Raw genomic sequence first — 23,736 nt, 5'->3', positions numbered from 1 at the left:
TATTTTTACGGTGATGTCAGTGTTTGGTGTTTCCTTTTGGCATAGCAAAACCTTCTGAAATAACTATCAAATAGGAAAAAGTGAAAGGACTTGAGTGAAACAAGCAGCTTGTTTTCATGTCAACTTCGAACATAAGTGCTAAGAATTTTCACTATTATAAATCTCACCAGGATTTTGCAAAAGGATCCTGAGTTGTTAAACCTCTTGCTACAACAGATTTAAAAGAAACCGCTGGAAAGGAAGAAAATAAGAACAAAAAGCAGCTTCTTCAAGATGAGAAGGCAATGTTCCTGTCCAGCTCAGATAGCTTTGTTTTCTGATCTTGTGTTTTCACAGGGTCCTTTGAAAATTCAATGGCTTGTTGTATAACACTAGAACAAAATAAGACAAAGCTAAAACAAAGGAAATATTCTATATAATACAAATCTATCTGCACTTCAGGAGCTGTCAAAGTGAAAAATGAATCCACAAGTTTGGCCTTTAAAAATATTAATTTATTTTAAAGATGAGATGTAAAAGTGCTGGGAAAGAAGTGATGTTATTTTCAGGAAGACACAAGCAAGGCTCAGTACCTATCGCCCCTCCTAGATCTTTGATGGCATTTTCTTGCCACCCTTAAATCTAAAAAAGGATGTAATAATCAGTTCTTGCCGCCATAAATCGCTGAAGCATTTTTGCTGTATAAGGAAGTCATCACATGTACTAACCAGGGTATAAGGTATCCTATTTTCAGTTGATTTATTTATTAGTTTTACTGAGTGATGCAGATTCAATTCTCTGTTGACCTACATGAGTATTTCTCAATTACAGCCACGTTTTATTGACAGAAGAAAGCACTAGCCATCAAGATATTAAAAATAAATAAATAATAAAAAAAAAATGGTGAATATATGGCTAATAAGCTGTCAATATCCAGATATATCTTATGTACAACTTTCACATGCATTTTTAAAAACCTATATTTAACTATTTAGTTAAGCTTAATTTAATGATTTGGTGGATCATTCTGCCTGTCTGACACTATAGATTCCACATGGCAGATTATAATCAACTGAAGAATCTACGATCTTTATTTACAATAAAATAACACCATAAATGAATATTTCTGTACTAAGTGGTATCTTGATATTTGTCAAAACATATTACAGATGTTTCTCCACATCTCTATGAAAGCCTGCTCCATTTTTAAGTCTACAAGCGGCTGATAGTTTTGAATAAAGGTCTTGCAGGCCACGAGCAAGGCATGTGAGTTGCTTGAGCGATCCCTCCTTTCTCTTTTTGAGAGCTTTAAACTTGGCTGGCTTTGTCTAGCACACTTATTTTTGACTTGTAGAGGAGGTAATTATTTAGCCTTCTTCATTTTGAGTGGGAAGACATGGTATCTAAGACTCTGACTTGTGACTGTTTGTAATCCAAGATATAGGTAATGCCTAGATAAATTGCAGATTTGAATAAAAATTTCTGTGTTTATCACTTTGAGGACTGAGTAGGTGGTAGAAGCATTTTTTTGGTAACAATACAGTGCAAGTGGCAGGTTTTCAGACTGACGTGTACCATACTTTTTCCTTCAAAACTTCCTTCCGATTTCAAAGGATCAGAACCTCAGTTTTATTGATCGCAAGAGTATAAGACAAAACTGACTCTGTCCTGGCTTTTGCCTGTGTTTTTAAGAAAGCAAATCATAACTGTAAGATGGCTAAAACCAGTTAATAAAATTATTCCATTTCATATATGTGACTGTATTGAACTGAAGTATATGTATATATAAGCACCTTTTCCACTGGTTGAATAATGATACCATTTAGAAACTTACTGCAAAATTGTGTTGGGACCTACTGCAGTATTTTTGATTTGGAGTTGCAAACATGAGCACAGCAGTGAGGATTCTCATGTGGGTTTCGTTTGTTTGGTTTTAGTCAGATGTTTGTCCACACACCCATCACACACAAGAGAACATTTTACGCCCTTCTTGGGGCAAGTGTATTTGGCAGAGCGGTGACCGCCTTGCCAAGCAACTTGTCGTTTGTTGACAGAGTGCAGAACTTTACACAATTTGCTACTGGGGTAAACCGGTGGCAAAAAGTGGGAAATTGCTGCATTCACAATCTATATTAACTGCCAAAGACATGAAAGCTGAATTTTCAACATAACAGGCCTAAGACACAGCTTTTATTCCATTAACATTTTTTTCTGAGATTGCTCTTTACTCAGTCTTTATTGAATTTTCTAATTATTAATGCCTTCAAATTTGCCAACACAAACTGCTGGAGAATTTAACCCAATCATCAACCAGTAATTTTGGTAGTAAAACATATGTTGTAGTTCTGCATTTACACATGAAAAATAATATAATATCCAGCACAGTATCATTCTTCTTGAAATACTGACTACAAGTCTCTATTTTTTCCAGTGATTTGGCTTTGTGTGGTTGGTTTTGTTTTTACTTTTTTTTAATCTCACCTCCCACATGCCCCCGTTTCTGTTAGTAGGCTCCCACTTAGTAATGTCAATGAATGAAAAGCTGTTTGGTAGATAGAGGAGTAAGCTGCTAGTGAAGGGTATTTACAGTATAACCACTGCAAACCAAGAGAAATAGAGCTTTAGTTTGTCTTTTGCATTCATAAATACACCTGCCATTTTTTTTCCGAGGTTTAATTTTCCTTACAGCTTGTTTTAATACTTCAACCAAGTGGAAGTTCAATATAGAAGAGCATTATCATGAATATTTCCCGTTGTTTTATTTCCTAGCACCATAACCAATGAGGCAAATAACCCATGGCTATTAAGCTTTCTGTATAAATAATTGGAAGGTATGCAGAGCTTGCAGTAGCATGAATAACAGAGATCTTTCCTTAGGCCATCAAAGGTTGATACACACACACAATATTTTTCAAGTATGTGCGATGATCTATTTAATATTAAAATATTTTAATTGCTACTTCAGAAAGTAGTTGTACGTCACTTGACCATTGAGAAATTTAGGGCAAGTGGCTTAAGAATTTATTTTTCTTTTCTCCTGGTACACTGAAGCACAGGCCTTGTCCTCTAGGTAAAAACAACAGCAGAGATGTTCCATCCATCTGAACACTTACATGACAAACTTCATGTGATCATCAGAGAGCTCTGTCACATCAAATAAAAGATACCAATTAAATGCCAGAAACAAACTACTTCCCAGAGGCTTAGAGGATTTAAAGTTGGTCTTAGAAAAATAAGCATAAAAATGTGAATTCCTTAGAAGACCTAATAAGCAAGGATATACCTAAACCAAACCAGCTATGCAAATATCCCCAAAGCTTATTGCCTTTAACATTTTGAAGCAAATCTTCCAATTAGAGTCATTCAGTAACAAGTAGTCAGCAACTGACCTGACCTGAAACCCTGCCATTCCTGCTGCAATTAAAGTTCTGATTTTACTGACACACTCAGTAAAGATTATAATAGTCAAAAGAGAAAACCACTGAACCACAGAAACCATGACAAGCAGACACTAGGAGGCCGCATACTGTTTTCTTTCACCATAACGTCATATTTGTAGAGAGCACAAACTTCCAGACTGCAGATTTTCAGTCAGAATGGCAAGTTGGGCATTAAGTAAGGCAAGGGACTAACACGAGGGATGTGGACATCAGAAGCAAGGAAATTGTGCAAGTAATTATAAAAATAGGAAGGGAGTCTGAATCTTTTTCATTTATAACTAAGAGAGAGGAAGTGGTTAGTTATGGACTGGGAACAGGAACTTTCTCAATCTGCCAAGTCTACGATGATTCTCAGCACGACCTCAGTCATGTCATTTATCATTGTTTCAATTAACCTGTCTGTGGGATGTTGCTGTATCCAGTTACTGATGTTTGTGGTAGACATCAGGATTGTCGTGTTAAGACACATTTCATTATTTCTGGCTATTACGGCTATGCACAGTGAGAGTAGCATGTTGCTCCTTCATAGATTTAAATAGTATGTTGTCTAATAGCTGAATCCTTACTTTAGTGTAAGGCTTGGATAAAGAAGTTCTGTTTAAAAAGGTGCTTGTAAGGATGAAACCCTTACTCTTTTCAAAGTTGTTTAACCAGTACTGGATATTTCCTAAATATGTTCATTGACATGAACCCATACAACTGCGTACATGGGAGTTAATGAAGTATAGTTCACTGCAAGTGTTGACTTCTTTATAGGCTTTTTCCTGTTCCTTTTTAGCCTGTAATCAAGAGATCTTTTTCTATAATCATGAGCAAATTGCATTTCCTGGCAACTTGACTACGCAGGGAAAGGACTGAATGGAACAGCAGCGTGTGAATGTGCAAGCCACTGGATTCCTTACACAAGCAGCCCATGTGCAGTTCCTACCAAGTGTGTACATGAGAGGGTAGATGTCAGTGCCTCCTGGGTTTATCTCCCAGGTAGAACTGAAGCCATCCTGGCTGAGTCCTCAGTGTAGTATTTCTTTTGATTCCTGCAGGTGGAGAGAGACATTTTTCTTCACAATGGAAGCAGTCAGGAATGAATATGTTGACCTCTGGTAAAACAAGTCATCTGTAAATAAACTTTAAGGGCAGAATTCGATGCTCTTTTAATGTAGGGCTGGTTATAGAGAAGTTATATTCCATCTAACAGATGTGATCAACTGTCTAGTATGAATATCAATAGAGGAATGTCTGAGCTGTATAAAATTCTTGTTAAAATGCTTAGATTCTGTGGAACCATATCTCAAAAATATTAATCAAACTTAATTCTCCAAGACTTATAAAAAAATACTTCATCATTTGCTATTATTTTGGAAACACCTTAAAAACTGTATATTTCCCTTTCTTTGGTGCTGTAGTATTTTCCTTTAAAGTGTTCATCATCTAATTATTGTAAGGGAAAATTTCCATTGTTAATTATGCACTATGGACCACACAACAAGGTGTTAGTTATCTCTGTCAGGGTACGGTTCAGTGATCTGCTCAGGATGATGGATGATCTGAATGCGCACTAAAATAGGCAGTACTTGATGCTGTTCTTCACCACCTGGAATCAGGATACACTGAAAAAGAGAATGTGCTTGATAAACTCCGTGGATATTTTAAATCCATTTTACCTAGCTTGTCCTACAAACAGGCCAAAACCTTATGTCTGGGCAAATCAGTGAAGTCCAAACTCCTTAGGCCTTGGGATTGTGGAAACTGACAGCTTAACTGTTTATTAAGGAAAGGTTTTCTTTTTATTGTTTTTTAGTAGCTGAGTTCATTGCATTTCTAAGTCCCGAGAAGGTATAACATCCTGGGACACACTGCACTCCAGTGCACATTGAGACCTTTCAGACTAGTTTTTAACATGTTGCAGGTATCATTATTAGTTGAGAAACATGCATTTCATTCAGCATTTCCTCATCAAGCCTAGAGAACTGCAGGCAGTTTCATTCCCATTGAGAGACAACCTTGCTCGATTTTGTCTCCCATTGCGTTTTGTCTCCCATTGTCCCTCCTGACAGGAAACACCCCTGAATATGTGAGTTTCATATTCAATGCCTTTTAAATGTTTTTTAATAGGGATAGATACAGAGAAGGCAAAACTCAGGAAAATAATTGGATTCTGCCTTGATGATCTGTTGCTAGCCTTTGAATTTCCAGAGAGAAACATAGAAGCTGATTTTATTGTCTGTTTGTTTTTGTTTTTAATTGTGTTTTACTTCCGTTTGTGTACCATAGTTCTGGCTTTAATAAGTTAACACACATCTATTAGAAATTTTAGTTTATGTTTTCACCAGTAATTCCATTCCTGCTTTGTTAAACAGGATTTTACCAGGCTTAAGATGCTGAACATTTGACAAGGGCAGTAATTTTGAAAGTGTTTTCTCCATCTGTTTATTAAGCTAATTGTTTTACTTGTAGCCTCCCTTCCAATCAGTTCTGTTTATGGCAATTTTAACTCAGCGTTTTCTACCTCTAGAAGGCTGTTTAATTTAAAATGACCTAGATAGTCTCTTAAGGCAGCAGAAAATTAAATTTTATTTTGCAGTTTTCTTGTGAATTTGAAATTTCTTTGTTCCGTTTCTTCCTCTCTCAATAAACTTTATGCAAATAATATTAAAATTTATAATGAGACTAATATTTGTTAATCTCCCTTCAAATAGTGGATTTGTATTAAATCATAGTTTCAAACACTTCCATTGAGAGGAAGGGTATTGCTTTTAATATTTCCATTACTGTGCTACTCTTGTTAAGCTTGAATTGTCATTATGATTATACACCCTAATTTTTAGTATTCAGTATTAATTATATTTAAATCCCATTAGATTTATAGCTACCCTGCCCACTTTGATTTCCTTACTACAAAAATGTTCTGAAGTAGTTTCAGGACATGAACCTGATTCTGCAACTCTGATTCATTTCTTGGTTTCAGTAGATTTGTGCACGTAAATTAATTATATGAACGAGAATTTATTAGATTTAGTAAAGGTTGCCAGACATTCCAAAATGGCACATTATTGCTGACATGCAGAAAGCTCAGAAATTAGATCATGATCTGATTGAGGTCAGTATCAAATATAGTTGGTCAACAGCTGTTGAAGGACATCCTTGAATATGGATTGTGAGTTTCATACATTCCCCTGGAATACATACTAGACACAGAAAACACTAATCTGTAGAGAATTGAAAAGTTGCCTCAGTGATTTCTTTGGCGTAATCACAAATCGTTGTGAGTTCTGAAACAGTAATACAAAATTACATTTGTCTACATGTGTCTAAGATGCACTGCTCTGAAAGGATGTTGACCCAGTTTGTTTCCACTATTAAAAGCTCTTGCCTTGCTTGTGGGCAAACTTGCTTATCAAAACGTTTGGGCTATGGCCAGATTGTATCTGTACTATAGTTCTGTATCTGTTTTCTGCCACCTGAGCTAAGTTTTAATGCCATGTTGGGGAATACAAGGATGTGTGGATCCCTTCAGATGTCCATGCTACTTGGGTCAGGCTTCGAGGCATAGAGGACCACACAGGCACTGCACATACACCACTCCAAAACAGATGGATGGGGATTTGGCTGAGCCGAGACAAGCAAAATGAACAATTTAAGAGCATGCTATAGACATGTGGAGCACAATATGCCACTGGACGTGTAGCAAACTACCAATCCTTCACTTTCATAGCAAAAAACGAGGGGAGCAGGACAAGACTGTGATGTTGAAAACTGTCCCTGCGGCACAGTGCTTCCCATGGCTAATCTGAGGGTGGTAGTGCTTCTCAGACCTGCAGATACAGCTACAACTTGGCAGTTTCTAGCTTTGAAAAGTTCTTTTGATAATGTTATGGATGTCTATTCCCAGTTCTTCAAGGAAGGAAAGTATTCTTTCCTCCTGCCTCTTTTCCTACTAACAGTGCCTCCCATACCACTCTCTTTTGTTGATTTTACTGTTTTTAGTCTGCAAGAACTGCCTGGAAATGGGACTTCAGGTTTGCAAAACTCCTTACAGAATTGCTCCATCGTAGTTCCTTGACCTGTGCTCACCCCCACATCCACTTATATCCTACCTCAGGTGTTCCCCTCCCCTCCGTCCCTCCATGATGCTTAATTTCAGCTTGTCCTTCCTTAACACAAAAAAAGTGGATTTCTCTTATCTTCATTTCTTCGTTAATTCTGCAAATTAACAATGAATATTATTCTTTACAGTGTGTTTTGGGAATTCTCCTGAAGGAAAGTTGCATATTAAACCACATTGTAGAGCAACAGGCCTCCAGAAATTTCTGACATTGAGTAGCATGAATGAAGGATATTTTGGTACATTGCTTAGTACAAAACATGCTGTGCAGTCTTAGCTTACTATATTTGTACCAGTTCTATACATTTTACTACATTACTTTATCTGTGATATGAAACAGTTACAAAAAGGCAATATTATAAAATGTTAACTAATGCCTCATTATTAAAGCAGAGTGCCTAAGGTTTCTAAGGATTTTTGCTAGTGTAATGTCGTGATTGAAATGAAGAAATGATTAAGGTGAAGGCGGCATCACTGGGTGTTTCTACCTAAGGAGACAGCTGAACACCCACAGGAATGTGTCACCCAAACCTGTTGAAGCTGAATGGAATTTTCCTGTTGATTTTGCTGATCTCTTGGTGAGGATGATCATAACCCTCCCCGATCTGTCGTATCTCAGATCTCCTGGAAGAATATTTCCATGAGCTGGAAGACCAGGATAACAGGTCCTCAGGAGCATGGCAGAAATATTTTATGGTGATAGTCTGTGGGGAAAAGCAGACAAAATTAGCCAAATATTTATTTTGTGAAAATGCTGTTACTTCAGGCAATTTTTTAAACAAATACCACAGCATTGCAATGAATAATAATATAATGTACTTCCTATAAAGCAAAACTTATTTCACTGAGATAAAGCCTTGAGCAAGAGTTTGGGCCAGAAAAATATGCTGGTAAACATTTAAAAGAACATACAGCTCCTGAATTGTACAGAAAGGAAGTCAAGTTTATACCTCAGTATTAGTTCTTATTATTTGAGCAATGTGTCCTATATTTTATGTCAAGGGTCTGCCAGGGTTCTGATGATGACACATTTTTGTGAGATTTTCCATTTATCCAAAGAGCTATACTTTTATTGAATCTTCAAAAATCCTTGAAAGGAAAATTCTTCTGCATGCATGATCTTCTCACACATACTTTTTAATGTTTATTTTATATTGGTTTTCCTCTAGGTCACTACACTAAATTCATCCTATAAGTAGACTGTATCTTCGTATTGCTAATAAAAAAGTGAATTAGAAATCTATTCTTTCTTTTACAGTCAACAGCTTTGGAAGACTGATTTACAGAAAGAAACTGCATACAGTTCTAGTGCACAGACATTAACTTATAAAAGGAGCAACCTGTAGCAGTTTAACATCCCTTCTTGTTCAACAAATACAACTGTACTACAGAGCAAAATCTGCACAAGGCAGTGCCAGATCAAGTCTGGAAGTGAGATTAACCTAGAAATCTCGGTTTGGTTGGGGGAGCTGTTTTGTTGGTGGGTGCTCTTAGAAGATACAAGTAGGATAATGAAAGTTCAGCAAAAATAGAACTTAGTAATCAAAGCAGAAAGTATAGGAATTCCAAGTAAGGCTATTAATTTTTTTTTTTATTGTGAAAGAAAGCTGATAAAAGATTGTAGGATTAAGTAACAAAAGAATGAAATTGACTAGAGAATTTTTTTAAATGGAAAATTCCGTTGTTACATGTTTCATCAGAAAGTAAATCCTATGGAGGGGTTGATTTTTCACCCCATATTGTGATAAGCTTTCTGGTAAAACAGCAATGGTGTAATTGAAATACATTTTCCATCATTTTCCCTGAATGATGTAGAATTAGATCAATTTATATTCTGTGGGTATAACCCAATGAAAGTATAAATCCAGCCACTAGAATTGTTTTTGTCCATGAGCAAAGCCAGTATCATTTACTGATTCATTACTCTCTCAGCAGGGTCCTTTATTTCAAAGGCTACCTGGAATTATTACTGGTAATAGAACACTAAACTGTAAAATAACATTTGCATAAAACACTGAAGTTAAAGGAAAAATTATAAAAGTAATTAAAAGTAATATCAGGTGACTATTTTGATTAGAGTGTCACATGTAAATGGTTCAAACAGAGATGGAGGGTTTTTTTTCCTTTCCAACTCCAACTTAGAATGCACCCTATTTAACTAGAATATTATGTTCCTGATAATATGCCTGAAATAATAGACAGTGCTTCCATTCATATTTGACAATATAAACATCAGGCAAAGGTTGTACATCTGGAATCACAGAATATGCTTTTTGCATTAGGGTCCTAATTTTAGAAATAACCTCTGTCTGCCTAGGCCTGCTGATGTATGGTTGTCATAACAAGTCAGTAATTGAGTTTTCTGGGCATTTTGACCACTGGTACAAATTTGCAAGGCAGATTACACAGCAGAAACACAATTTCCATCCTGACCTTTGTAACATTGCTTTCTGTTGTGGGAATTGGAATGTTTATGGAGGGAAATATAATCTAAGTGCACCTAATTTCTGAGAATGTGATTTCTGACATTAACCCAGTAAGCTTCATTTTGATTCATGTGATAACAGATTATGTAAAGACTTGGCATTAGGCAGGTATCATAAAACTTCTTATCTTTTATTACCTAGGCAGAGAATATTGGTTTAGATGATTATGAATTGAAACTCAAGGAAAACTTTCATTTTCAGCTGCTCTGCAAAGATCCTCAAGAAACCTATTTCCCAATGATCTGTCACAGACCTCAGCGAATAAATGGCCTTGTTCACATTCTTCAGTATAAACTGGGCACAGGAATAATGTTAATCTTTTGTAGATCTAGTGATGCTATTTGGGGGTAAGGAGGAAGCATCTACTTTAAAAGCCTGTGCATCAAGTACTGTCAGGTGGTTTATCAGATGGTTCATCCTTGTCTTGCAACTGCCACGCTTGTTGTGTCACAGGCTTTGGATCTTTGGGAGATCTAGCAGTTCTTGTCACTGCTGTCGTCGTCTCCTTGCCTGGTCTGGGGTAAGAGATTACTGTCATTAGTTGTTAATAGATACTATAAACTCCATAGCTGTCTGGTTTGTTGTGGATTGTAATGCTATTTCTGTACAAGCAGATAGAGTAGACCAGTAGAAGCAGATCTGTAGAGCAAAATAGTTCATGCTGAGGATCCAGCATCCATACTGTACACCGCAAATTTTCACTTCAGACAGCTCTAGTCTGGTCCCCCAGACTGAATCACACTGATGGCTGGAAAAAATTAGGTGATGCCCAAGGCCCTTTCTTTAGCTGAATTTATCCTGAAAGAAATCCGGTTGCCACACTCTTAGTGATGCAAACTGGAGCATGTAGTAAGTGTAAACAGTAGGAAAGTTAATTTAAAAAGGTCTTTCCTGATCAGTGCTAAAGCAACAGGACATGCAAACCTTGCACGGGCATGTGGTCAAGCAGTTCTCTCTGGGATTGTTGTTGTCAACTGGATGCATTTAAACGAACTTGACTTGCCTGAACGTCCATCTAGGATTTGATGTTTGCTGGAAAGGTGAAGAAAGGATCTGTATGGGCCTGGGGTGTCTTGGAATCATGAGGTAGATCAGTACAAATGTTGCACTGGTGTCCAGGCAGATCTTGGTGGTATAAACTTCATTAATCTAAATTCAGCTCTGGTGAGATGATAGATTGCTTGATGGTGGCAGATAATAAAATAGTCAGAATTAGGTTTCACTTAGTTTCCTGCAATGTATTCCCTAACACGTGTGCTAATAAGTGCAGTCTGGTAGTACAGAGACCTATAGTGTCCAGGACAACCTGTGTTGTTGGTTTCTGCTTGTGTCGGAGCTCATTTTGCGAGGAAAGGGAGGTGTTGGGAATAGGCTTAGGTTGAACTGCTTCAAGTATTACCTCTGCCTTGTCCAAAACCACTTCTCAGCACCTTAAGAAGATAAAACTTCAGCTTTTTTTTTTTTTTTCTCTGTTTTGGTGATGCCTGTTCTGGGACACACTTTCATGAAACACAGTATTTACCTTTTGGAACTGTTTGGGATCCTCCTGCAAAACATGCAGGAAACACTTCAGGGCTACTTGAGCCTAATTCAGACTCAAGGCGAAGCAAATCCAAGCACCGATAAGTATGCTTGGCAGAGCCTTTTATTTTTTTGCTTAGTGAAGGATTCCCGTGTTTCAGGGCTGCAGGTATAATGTGTGTTTACCAGTGAGATCCCCGATAACTGGCATTGGCTGCTGTCCACACAATTTAGGAAAGCAATTTGTTTCCAGTAAACAGAGGGGAGTGCTGACCAGCTGCATGTTATTGCTCTTGTATGAAATATTTATAGCACGGATTGATCCCTCTTCCCAGTGGGTTAAATACCTGGAACTTCTCATTAGTTTCCAGAGTCTATGTTGCACAAACACAGGCATAGACAATGTCTTGCGATTACTGATGAACAAGGTTTCCCTAATTCTAGTGGTTTTATACCCGCAACAAGGTGGAAAATATTACCTTGATCCTCCTCTTTTGAAGAGTTTAGATACTTGTTTTGAGACCTTTGGCTCTCATACTCCTGATGATGTGGAAGGCAGCGTCTGGCATTTAGTTCTGCTTTCCTTTAAATGCAAACCCATGGAAACCTGCCAGTTTTACAAAAGGCACAAGCATCTTATGGCGTGAAAGCATATATGCATGTTCATTCATGAACATGGTGAGTTATAGCTTAATAGGCGTACAAATAAACTTAGGTAGCCCATGTAAAGTCAGTGGATCTGTGCTGATTTATGCTGGGCTGAGGATCTTTCCAGGCTTGAACACTTTGGGGGCTGCTCGTGATTTTTTCTCAAAGTTGCAGCAGAACACCTTCAGTCATCTCTGTGTATTGATGCTTATCATGTGGCCTTTACACCCTTCCTATACTTGGGGAATTCTCTTGGCAGAGGTATTTTCATATAGAGATATTTGAAAAGCTGTCTCTACTGATAACTGTGGTAGGTTACTGGGTTGGAGAAACTTGTCTCTCCTTTTATATTTTTTGAATTTAAACAGGCTCATTTCAACCTACGGCAGGGACTAAGAATGATTCAATAAATTGCAACTAATAATTTATTAAAACGACTTTACCCTTCTTCCTCTTCACAAATTGTCTGCAAACAGGTTGTGCAACTCTAATACATTAATGGCTGAAAATTATTTGAACATTTTTTCAGCAAATATCTCTTGGTCTGCAGGTTATTTGAATAGCAAATTGTGACTGTTAAAATGAAATATGTAATTAACACTGCAAATAGAGCTGATTGAGTATTATAGGAGAACAGTTTTTATGGAAATATATTGATTTGTTGAAATGAACATTTGTTACAGAAAGGTAGTGATTTGGAAGGGAAAAAAAAAAAGCTATGTTGAAATAAATATCCATAATCCAGAAGGGAGTTCTTATCTTGAGTGCTCCTGACAGCTAGCTTGAGGTTTAGTACTTTCTGAAGCAGCCGAGACAACCAGGTTGAATGTCCTGTTCAGACAGGAGAACTCAATCTTACCTTCCCTCATCCCATGGGATGTGCTAATGCAGACATTTATTTATTCTAAGGCAAAGCTCTTTCGATATGCTCTTTTCAAGCTCTTACCTTTGTAAAACCAATGAAGCATCAACTGGCAGAGTGTGTAGTAGTTTCAATATGCCCTTAAAAATGTATTAATCAGAATTGGGAAGAATGGCGGCTCCTACATCTGGGAGGGCAGAACAGTAATGACAGCCTTAGTGACATGTAAACACAAAGGGAATATTTGTTTGCATATATCAGGGCCTATAGTTGCATATAAACTGTACTGTAGTTATTTTTTCTTTATTCAGACCTAGTACTGGGGAGCAGACACTCACTGTAGCTATTGTTTGCTGTTGACAGAAGGTTTTGGTAAGATGAGTGTGGTAGTTGTATGCATTCCTGACACCTTCAAGTACGTAATAATAATAGAGTGATTAAATGGTCTAAAATCAGCAAGAGAAGTTACATAATAATTGATGCTTTCACAGTGGAATGAAAGGTTTCTGCAGCACTGTTTAATTACGAGGAACAACTGAATTTTTTTTCCTGAAAAAAAAAAAATTGAAATTACATACATTGGTCTAGAAGAAAAGCTGAAACATAGCTTGTGTTTAAAAAAAAAAAGAAAGTATAATTTAATGACATTTGACAGCAAGTATTTTCCTTGCGACATTGTGATTCTTATTCTCCATTGCTATTCAAATTTGTAATAGTTCTCTATACTTCTAGTGCAGTGGACATGGAAAATGTTTCTTTTCCCAAACCATGAGCATCTAGTGAGTAGCTGTTGCAAATCAACATGTCACTCTGTTCCAAACAAGTTATACACAGGGAAATGTCTTTGGCTGGTAAAAATTAGGGGTACTCACTTCAGTGGTGTTATGTCTTTTAAGAATACTGAATATTTGCTCTCTTCCTAGGGCTTATTTTTGAGCTTAACTGACGATAATAATTTAAATGAAATACCTCAGACTAAATGGAGCTTCAGTCACTGTTCTGTCCTAGGAACATGATGATCTGTACCCAAGGAGAAATTCCTTATTAATAGCATTCCCGATGTAAGGATGTGCCATTAAGCCAAGTTAATGTCTGCACAAATACTTGTATGTAAGAGCTGAGATGCACGTTTGTACAGCAAGTGAGTGAGCAGTAAACAAATAGTCTTGCTCTGCAGATTTCTAATATTTCTTCAAGGAAATGTTGTCACCCCATCATGTTTAGCAGCCTTTTCCAAAATGGTACGAATTCAAAGGCAATTCTAAATCCTGATTTGCATATCAGTCAAAAGTGATAATTTCACACAAAATATTGGAAATATAGTTCCTGTATTTCCATGTAAAATATAGCAAACATACCTTTGTATATCAGCCATATAGCTATGTCAGGATTATGAAGAATTAAAGTCTTGATTCTATACATACTGTATATAAAATAGTTACAGATTTCCTCTTGATGGGGAACAAATATCTCTGGACAGGAAAGCTATTTGTATCCAAATCTTTGGAGCAATCTCCTTTTTAACAGTAACTGCTGAAGGAGAAAATTTAGTCTTCCTTTTGCTTCCAGATGTGCCTATGAACTATATGTCTCCTGTGGGTAGTAAATAGATATTGATTTTCTTCATAACAGAAGTACATTATTACAGTGATTAAACTGTAGGCCTTCCTTTATGATATTAAAAAAAATGGAAATTGGTGAGCTAAAGAGGATTTACTTTACAAAATTGTTTGGGCTTTTATATTAATCAAACTGTAATTCAAGCTTTGAATGCAAAGGCTGGATATTGCCCTTTTTGCGAAGCAGCAATTGGCATTTAAAATAAAGGCTGATATTATAATTATAAAAGCACTATTGCTGTTAAAGCTGTTAATAGTCACATTGCTTCCTTTTTTTTATTCTATGTTTCTCAAAATCCTGACAGCATACTCTGGAACAATGTTAGATTGAATGTTGATATTGTTACTCAACAAGAACATTGATTATGTCTTAATAGGAAATATTCAGTACCTATTATATGCAATTATCATCTGAAACGAACACAAACATTTATTTAGCATGAACTGAAATTATTTCAATCCTAAGAATTTTTCTTTCTGGTTAGCATTATATTAAAAAGGCATTGGTAAAAACTGCGATATGGCAGCACACTACTGATACAGTATTATGCATGAATACATAGTTTATGAACAGAATAAATAAATAGAAGTGTTGAGACTTTGTTGCATTATTATAGAAAATACTAATATCCGTGAAATAGTGAAAAACCTCTCTATGGGCAATAAGCATTAAGGTAGCCTGAAAGGATACTTAAGGATACTGTTACAAGAGTATTGAATATTCTGTACAGTGTTTGCTTCCCAAACAGTGTTTGTTTTGATCTTAGCAACTGAGTACTTTATGTGAATTCAGGAATTTCTGTTCTCCCCAGGTTTTTTTTACATGAAGCACCAAATGAAGACCTGGGTGTTGTGACACTGGGTGTGTCCTTTAATGGACATGCAGGTCACGGGTCTCTCACTGTGACTGGAGAGCACTGGGTGAGGACTTGACTAACGACACTAATGACACTTCATGGGGGACACATGGCCAGGAGGAAACTCCAAAGAGATGTTTTCTGGAGTCCTGTTGTTTTCCAGACTTTGATGCCCATCTGCTGCTTTTAGCTGGGTGCTGGTGTGAGGCAGGGATTCATAGCCTGAAAGCCTTAGTAGGATCCAAAAATTCACAAAATGAGAAACTACAAAATATACTGAGTTGAGTAGCAGGCTGATAATGTGAATAAACACAAAAGGGAAAAATTACATTTGCCAAAACGATCCTTTTCTACCCTCCCTCCCCCCCAAGATAATTTAAATACTGGTAGTAAAAACAATGTCTCAAAGACCAGCAAGAAAATATGTTGAACTCCTCTTCAAATGTCTTTGAATTACAGATTAAATAAAAGACTAAAGTAGCCTGAAATTCTGAACCCAGTCCATCTTCACATAATACAAAGAAGATTAAGCCGTGATCCAAATTCTTCTTAGTTTAGCTTCGGTGTTGCAAATGGATTTTGAAATACCCCATAGTGTGACCTTCCAGAAAATATATTCTCTTCTGAAAATAACTCAATAGTTATATTGGAAAAACTGAAAACATTATTTTAGTAAACAGGCTTCTCAAGGTATGTTATATCTGACTGACTCTAATGGTGACCAGGATTTCAATTTTCAGCCAGAATGAAGTGCTTTTCATACATGTGCAATCTATATGCCAGCTTTAGAGATTAGATTTAGTCATAACTGCTTCAGGTATCAATGACAAAAAGAGGTCTTTGTTAAAAGAGTTTTCTCATATTCTGTTTTTTTCTTGTGAATCTGCTTTACTTATTCTGCTTTTCTTTCTATTAAAATAAAAAGTTTGACTGAAATTTTTGAACTTCAGAAGTTAAGCAAAACTAGGTTTTTGCCTCTCTCCTCCCATAACCAGAGGTGAGATTACCAGGGCCATCAAATCTAGATAAACAATAATTCGCTGCTTAGATACGCATCTTTAATACAGTGCTAGAAAGTGATTTTTGTTCCTCACTTTGGTGCTGCTTTTTGTGATCTTTATGAAGTCATTGAGATCTTCAACCAGCTTTAGTCATGCACCAGTCTATGTGCACTATGGAGCACCAAGCTCCTGAGAGAAATACAGGAACTGTTTGTCTCCTTTGGCTCTATGGCATTGATGCTCCAAAAACTAGACAATTTCTAATAAGTGTCCAAAGATAGAAGGAAAAATGCCAGGCATCAGGGAAAACTTCAATTTCCTGAGTGATCACTCTTCCTTACTGGAAAATAAAGAAGGGGAGATACATTGGTCAGGCTTCTAAAAGTTCTGGACATCTGAAGTTGCAGAGAGGGGATTTGTTGTTGTTCTAGCAATACCAAGGCTCTGAGAGTCCCTGCATATAACTGGAAATTGAGGATTTGGACACATTTGAAAATACTAGTGGTCACCTAGGGATCCTAAACTGTTCTTGTAATCATGCAAGTAATTCCACTTGTTTCCATCTTACATTTTCAGTCCAGCTGTACTGAGGATGCTGTCAATTCCAGCCAAATTTCAATGGTCCTTGAATATCTTACAGCCTGCAAGTGATAGCCCATACCAAGACTTGGACTGCTAGTGTTGGTGGTGTGAAATACCAGACCTGGCTTATTTCTCTTCAGTCACTGATTCTTTCTTGTTGTATCTGCAGGAAATATTAAAAGATTAAAGCTCTGCAGAAAATGATCATTATCTGGTTTCACTCAGCACTACCTAAAAGTGATCACTTGTTTCATTCCACCTGTGTGTATCTGAGCTGTTTATTTCCCTCTGTTGTGATTAGATCCTGCTGGCCTTGTCAGGAATCTGAAATCTGAAAAAATGCCTTTCTGGCTGCTTGTTACTCACTAGTGCTGAACCAGTTGTGTCAAGGCGGCAGGGGAGCGAAATCTGATAGGAATGTTAACTCTGGGGAGAATGTCAGTGGGTGGACCTTTGAAGAAAAACAGTTAAGACACAGCTCACCTCCTTGGCAAACCAAACCATTTGCCAGTGTCACCCCTGCTGTGGTTAAATGACTAGAGCGAAAATTTATGGGAAAAGGAATGGTTCTCCTGCTGTAATTATGCAAACCCTCTCAACAGTGCTACACTCCACAAAGTCACCGTTGATAAATAATAAGCTACACAAACAGCAACTTAATGTTCATTAATTAAAACAATCTATTATGCTTTTTAGCTGCAGATCCACTTTGTTGAGAGTTTTTGCATATTTATATTGCTAACATCTTGCTATCCAAATGGGATTAATTGGATTATTTTTGTAAGCAAGAGCTTGAAGTGGCTTGGTCACTGCTTTGAGAAGCAGGTAGCTGAGGTTTAGTGACAGGCAATGTCATGGTGGGCAACAGTCTTGAGCAACCATGAGGTCCCAAAATACTACCAATAGTGGTTGCTGCATTTACTCCTAACCTACAAGGTGTAGCAGGGGTGGAGATGGCGAAAAGAGGTTGCTTTTCTCCTCTACTGCCCACCTTCAGGAGCTCTCTTTTCTCACAAGATGGGAGTACATGCAGGGAGAGACCACACTGGGGTAAAAAGCCTGAGCCCCGTGAAGATGAAAAGACAAGGAGTTGCCACGACGTGTTGTACTGCAGGCCCTGCCCTCCAGTGTCACCGGCTGGGAACGGGGTTAATAAGAGCACAGGGAAACCCCCTCTGTCCACAGGTCCCTACTCCCACCTCCCAGTATTTACCAGTATTGTGATAAATCACACAGATGTAAATAATCGCTACTAGTGCCTGAATTAACTGGGCTAGAAGTCTGAGAAATGCTAAAAAGTCCTTTGCGTGCAGCCTGTTAGTGTAAAGAGAGCATCTGATGGCAACATGCCTCTGATCTCAGGTTTGGATCTGTTAGGAGTTGCTTTCTCTAACAAAGCAAATATTTGGTGACAGAACTAGATGTAGAAAGTGTCGCATAGGAGGAGAGTGTGAAGTATTCATAATGATACGAAATACTACTCAAAATTCAATGTTTGTCACATTCTGTTGCGAGCTTAAACACTGGACTCCTGTCACAGAAGTTTGTGCTGTAGTAGACACAAGTTCTAGCATAAATGGGCTTGCTTTCAACAGAAAATGGGACGGTTTTCAGAGGAAAAAAGACCAATTTGTGAGCAAAATGAGCCTCTTTCTGAGCAAAGAGTCTTATAAGCATGAAGTGATAAATGGCTTTGCAAGTTTTCCATACAATAATAATAATTCCTAATCAAAATAAATAAAAAGTTACATTGGGGGAGGGTAGAGAAACTCCATTCAGGTTTTAATACATTGAAAACATTTTAGACAACGAATATATGAAAACTGTAAATTTTGTTCCACTCTGTAATCTGAATATGTCTTGGAGACATGTCAGCAATATTTCTCTGTGTATATTTATATGATGTTATAAATCAAAATCCTGTTCTGGGTTTGCTGTTGTCTGAGATGAATTTCTTGCAATAATATTGTAAGGCTTAAGGAAATACATTTCTTAGGATCCTCTAAAGTGGCAGTGGCATCTGATTTTCTAGTAGTCCGTATGTTTTTGGAACTAAATACATCTTCTGGCTTGACTCACTGATTTTACATGCAAATGTATTTATTTGTAATAGCTGATCTGATAAGCAACTGATACAGTTGCTTCCCTTATGGCCTAAAAATTCTTCAAGATCTACCTACTAAGGAATTGGAATTTCCTCCTTACACATGCTCCAAGAAAGGTGTCACATAATGCAAAATGCAGTATTTAGTGAATGCTTTCAAATTATTTAGCCGCAGAGAAGACTGTGTGGCCTGAAAGGTTGCTTTGCTGGGCTAGAGGTGAGAAATGTCTTTTAAAATTTTAAATGGTGTGATACAGGGTGGTAGATGAATGGATTGGGGGCAGCCCTGTGGAGAAGGACTTGGGGGTTGGAGCGGGACCAGAGGAGCCACAGAAATGATCCGAGGCTGGAACAGCTCTGCTGGGACGACAGGCTGAGAGAGTTGGGGTGTTCAGCTGGAGAAGAGAAGGCTCCAGGGAGACCCTATTGTGGCCTTTCGGTGCTTAAAAGGGGACAATAAGAAAGGTAGGGGACAGACTTTTTAGCAGGGCCTGTTGCGACAGGATAAGGGATGATGGTTTTAAACTAAAGGAGGGAAGATTCAGACTAGATATAAGGAATAAATTTTTTACACTGAGGGTGGTGAGAGCCTGGCCCAGGTTGGCCAGAGAGGTGGTGGATGAACCATCCCTGGAGACGTCCCAGGCCAGGCTGGACGGGCTCTGAGCAACCTCATCTATTTGAAGATGTCTCTGCTCATGGCAGGGGGATTGCAGGAGATGACCTCTGAAGGTCTCTTCTGACCCAGACTATTCTGTGATTCTGTGTTCTCTGATACGGGATAAGCTCCACTTCAGCTTCCTTGATGCTGCTGTGTAAGGCAGCGTATGGGTGGTAGACAGAGATCACTGTGTTGCTGTGCAGACTTTCACACCAGTTGTCTCCCTGCATGTTAATTCCCTGGAAAAGTGTTAGATGAAGGACACAGGATGAGTCATGTCAAAGATGTGTAGTCTTGCTTCTTGTAAACACAGTTGGCTAATAGAGCTGGTCTGAGGTTAAAAAAGCCCTCTAGCAGTGGTACCCTAGACACTGTTTCAGGCATCATTATGTTGCTTTGCTCCTGAGATTCAGACTTATTTTTCAAGGAAGGTCCGAAAAAAACATTTCTGAGCACATGTGACATTCTTACCATATAGTTTTAAAGGTGACTGCAGCACTTTCCCATCTGTGTCCTCCATTGATGATGCAGCACATATGGTCTTTGAGCAGATGGTTCCATATAAGGGAGCCATACAAATTGGGAAAATATTCATTTTCATTAGGTGCCCAGTCTTGTCTCCAGCTTAATCCATGTCAAAATTCTCTACAAATTCCATGGGAGCAGGTTCTGATGCTCGTAATAGCTTCCTCTGACGGGATGTGTTACTGCCCTGTTGTCCAGTTTACAAACAGATGTGCTTTTGTGCATAAGGCGAGAGGGGTGAATTAGAAATGTGTAACATTCCCATTGTAGAGTTAGACACTTCTTTTTTTCTTTTCCCCAAATTATGGCTGTCTTTTGGGGGAGAGATATTAAGGATGACTTCTACTATGGACCTATCTGGCTCTACAATAGTTGGGAAGTCACTTAAGTATTATTGTGGCATAGGAACTAGATATTATAGAAGTAAACATGCACATTTTCTCACTACAATAACTGGCAGTCGTTACCCATTTTAGAAAGTACTTTCTTGTTTTGTACAGTGAAGCAAACTTAGATTACCATTCTAAATGCTAATACACAGAATGAATGCAATTTAATAAGATAAAGTGAATTTATATGTAGATTGTGACATTAGTATTTAATTATTTACCCATCATAACACTGATGAAGCAAGCTGCTAAATATTGGTGCACTGAAGTGAGAGCTTACTCTTAAAGAGCAGGTATATTTTCATTTCTTTCCTCTTCTTATTCTCCTTAAATAACAGGATAGATCATATACTGTTTACCAATAATAATCTGTATGCCTTCATACTGTATTCCAAATGAGGTTTCCATTTTAACAACTGAAGCTCATAGAAAGCTGTGCTTCTCTTGGTAAAACACTATGATCAGAGATTCGTTTTTATGCTGTGTTTTATCAGGCCAAATTAAATTTTAGGTTGCTTGTGTGTTATTTTAATGTGAAGCAAAAGTAGTATGTAATCTGTTGTAGTTTTGGTGGTGTTTCTTTGTTTGTTTTGGTCATCTTTCCTTTTCTCTTAATTTTTCAGACTATGGAAACCCCGAAATATGAGCTAGTTATAGAAGCCAAGGATATGGGTGGTCTTGATGTGGGACTAACTGGCACAGCAACTGCCACTATTCTTATTGACGACAAAAATGACCATCCGCCAGAATTTACCAAGAAAGAGGTAAGAGTTTGCCATCTGTGTTCTACAAAATGGTGCATGTAATAGTAATTAACTTATTTCTAAATATAGAAATGTCCCGTAATGAAAGGAATTCCTTAAGGACGTTTTATCTCAATGTGAAAGACTCCCCTGGAGCTGCTCGTTTATTCTTTTACATGAATAAATTTGTATACATCATTTCCAAAGCAAAATGTAACCACAAGGTAAAAATTCATGGCAAGAGATATCATTCAGAGGTTGGCTATGAAAACGTGGTTGGATACAAACCTGTAAAATAAGTTTGCTGGTGGAAACTTTCTCCTTTTGCTCCTACAGAACATAACAGAGAATTCCCTCCTGCCTGTGTTCTAGCTTAGGGCTTTTGATGGTCAAGGACATGGATGAAAGCAACAAGTTTTGTCCTGGCTTCAGCGTTTCACCTGTGAGACAGATAGTGTGGAGCGTTCTGTAATGAAAACTCTAGTCCTAAAAGCTTTAAATCTAACCTGCAGGTGGAATTTGCAAGGAGGGTTTTTTTTTCCCTGCAAGTTAATTCCACTGAAGAAGGCTGAGAAGTCTGAAAAACACCCAAACCAAACCAAAAGATATTCACTGCCTGCAGGAGGGTGTAATAGTGCTACAGCAAATTTTCTAGTTCCAGGCAAAGCATCTACCAGATTTCCTGCCCAGCTTGCTTCCCTCACTTACATTTATTATTAGTTTGATTTTTTGATCCCCCCCCCACCTCTGTTATCTGGAGAGACTTAGAGACTGTCAAAAGTTTTACCTAAAAACAGCTGTTTTGGATTTTGCTGTAAAATTTTCCTGAGGCTCTGCAGTTTTTCAGGAATACAACCAAAAGATGAGAAGTAAGCATGAGGGATCCTGATTTTCAGGTAATTTTAGAAGAAGAAACAGAAGTCTGTTGCCATAAAAGTCTTGGTTTTTTTCCCTAAAGTATATATATATTTTTTTCTGGCCTAATTTTAATGGTTTTACAACATTATTTTGAAACAAATTACTGCAATTTTACTTGAATAATTATTTACTTTATAAATTTGAACTGGATGACCTGGTTAAAAATGGATGGAGAAGATTTTTTTGAAAGCGGGAAGAAAAAATAAGAAACAATGACAATTTTGCCAACAGGAATAGTAGTTTTCACTAATCAGTGATAATGGCTATAATTACTTCAGTAAAATGCTTTGACAAGAGCATTTCAGTCGCTGTAAAAGTACCATGGAGAGCCTGATCCAAACCTTTCAAGTACCTAGGTGAAAACTAAGTGACTTTGATCAAACTATTAATTCCCTTAGAATTACCATTCAGATCAGGCTTTTAATGCTCTGAAGGTTGTTTCCTGACAATCAATAGTTATAATATATTTAAAACATTAGATTTTTCTTAGCCCTCCAGAACATAAAAATTAAAAAGGACAACTCGGTGTATTTAGAAATAGGAAGTAATTGTATTGATATTGATAGCAACTCAAGTCATTTGGCGTCCTACCTACTTGGATTTCCAAACTTTGAGATTTCTTCCTTCGAATAAATCTTTCTTTAATTATATGTCCTGTTTGACCTAATAGTTCTCTCCTGTAATTTGGACAAGCGTGTTAAAACACTTGGGTGCCTGCTTAGTCCCAAAGGTGCTGTTAGACGCTGTAAAATGCCCTCCAGGGGGTTAAATAATTTCATCTTTAATGCCTAAGAGAAGTATTCTAAGAGTTCTTCCAAAAATCCCAGGTGAGGTAACAAGGTCTACCTTTTAAAATGTCACAATGGCGGGTTGTCATGACAGATTTGAATTATAGAGAATGAAAATAGGCATACTTGTAAAGTTAGTGGCCTCTCTTTCAATAAGTCTTTAAAATTTACAACCCTATTTCTATAATATGGAAGTTTTAAAGTTAATTTTGTGAATTATTACTGAATACAATGTGTATTTTGTATCACAGAGAGCAATTTGGCATTTCCTTTCTGGCAAGTTAAGGGCTTAGTCTCAACTTTTCTTCAGCAGCAAGGGATTACTTATGTGAAAGTCAGAAATGACGCAAAGCAAAGAGCAGGAATTGATCATTCTGGAAGATCTGATAGCTGATTTGTATACTGCAGGGGATTCAGACTGTGTGGCAATCAGAGTAAATGCTGATGGTGCTGAGTGTTGTTTCTATATGATACCTGGCACATTAAGAAAAGTGAGAATTATGTCTTGTGT

The 23,736-nt window shown here is 37.4% G+C and overlaps 1 protein-coding gene across 7 annotated transcripts in view; it reads left to right on the top strand.

Annotated features, from left to right (window-relative positions):
• Window positions 1–23,736, top strand: part of CDH13 (cadherin 13) — a 460,421-nt gene that overhangs the window by 352,255 nt on the left and 84,430 nt on the right. For all 7 annotated transcript variants that reach the window (XM_065028885.1, XM_005504744.3, XM_065028884.1 and 4 more), the window contains one exon: window positions 21,400–21,540. In XM_065028885.1, coding sequence (XP_064884957.1) covers window positions 21,400–21,540 — 141 coding nt within the window. The remainder of the gene's footprint in view (window positions 1–21,399; window positions 21,541–23,736) is intronic.

Source organism: Columba livia, chromosome 13 (assembly GCF_036013475.1).
Source record: "Columba livia isolate bColLiv1 breed racing homer chromosome 13, bColLiv1.pat.W.v2, whole genome shotgun sequence".
NCBI classification, from domain to species: Eukaryota; Metazoa; Chordata; class Aves; order Columbiformes; family Columbidae; genus Columba; species Columba livia.
The sequence above is the reverse complement of the archived record's forward strand: the minus strand, read 5'-3'. Positions and strand labels throughout refer to the sequence as shown.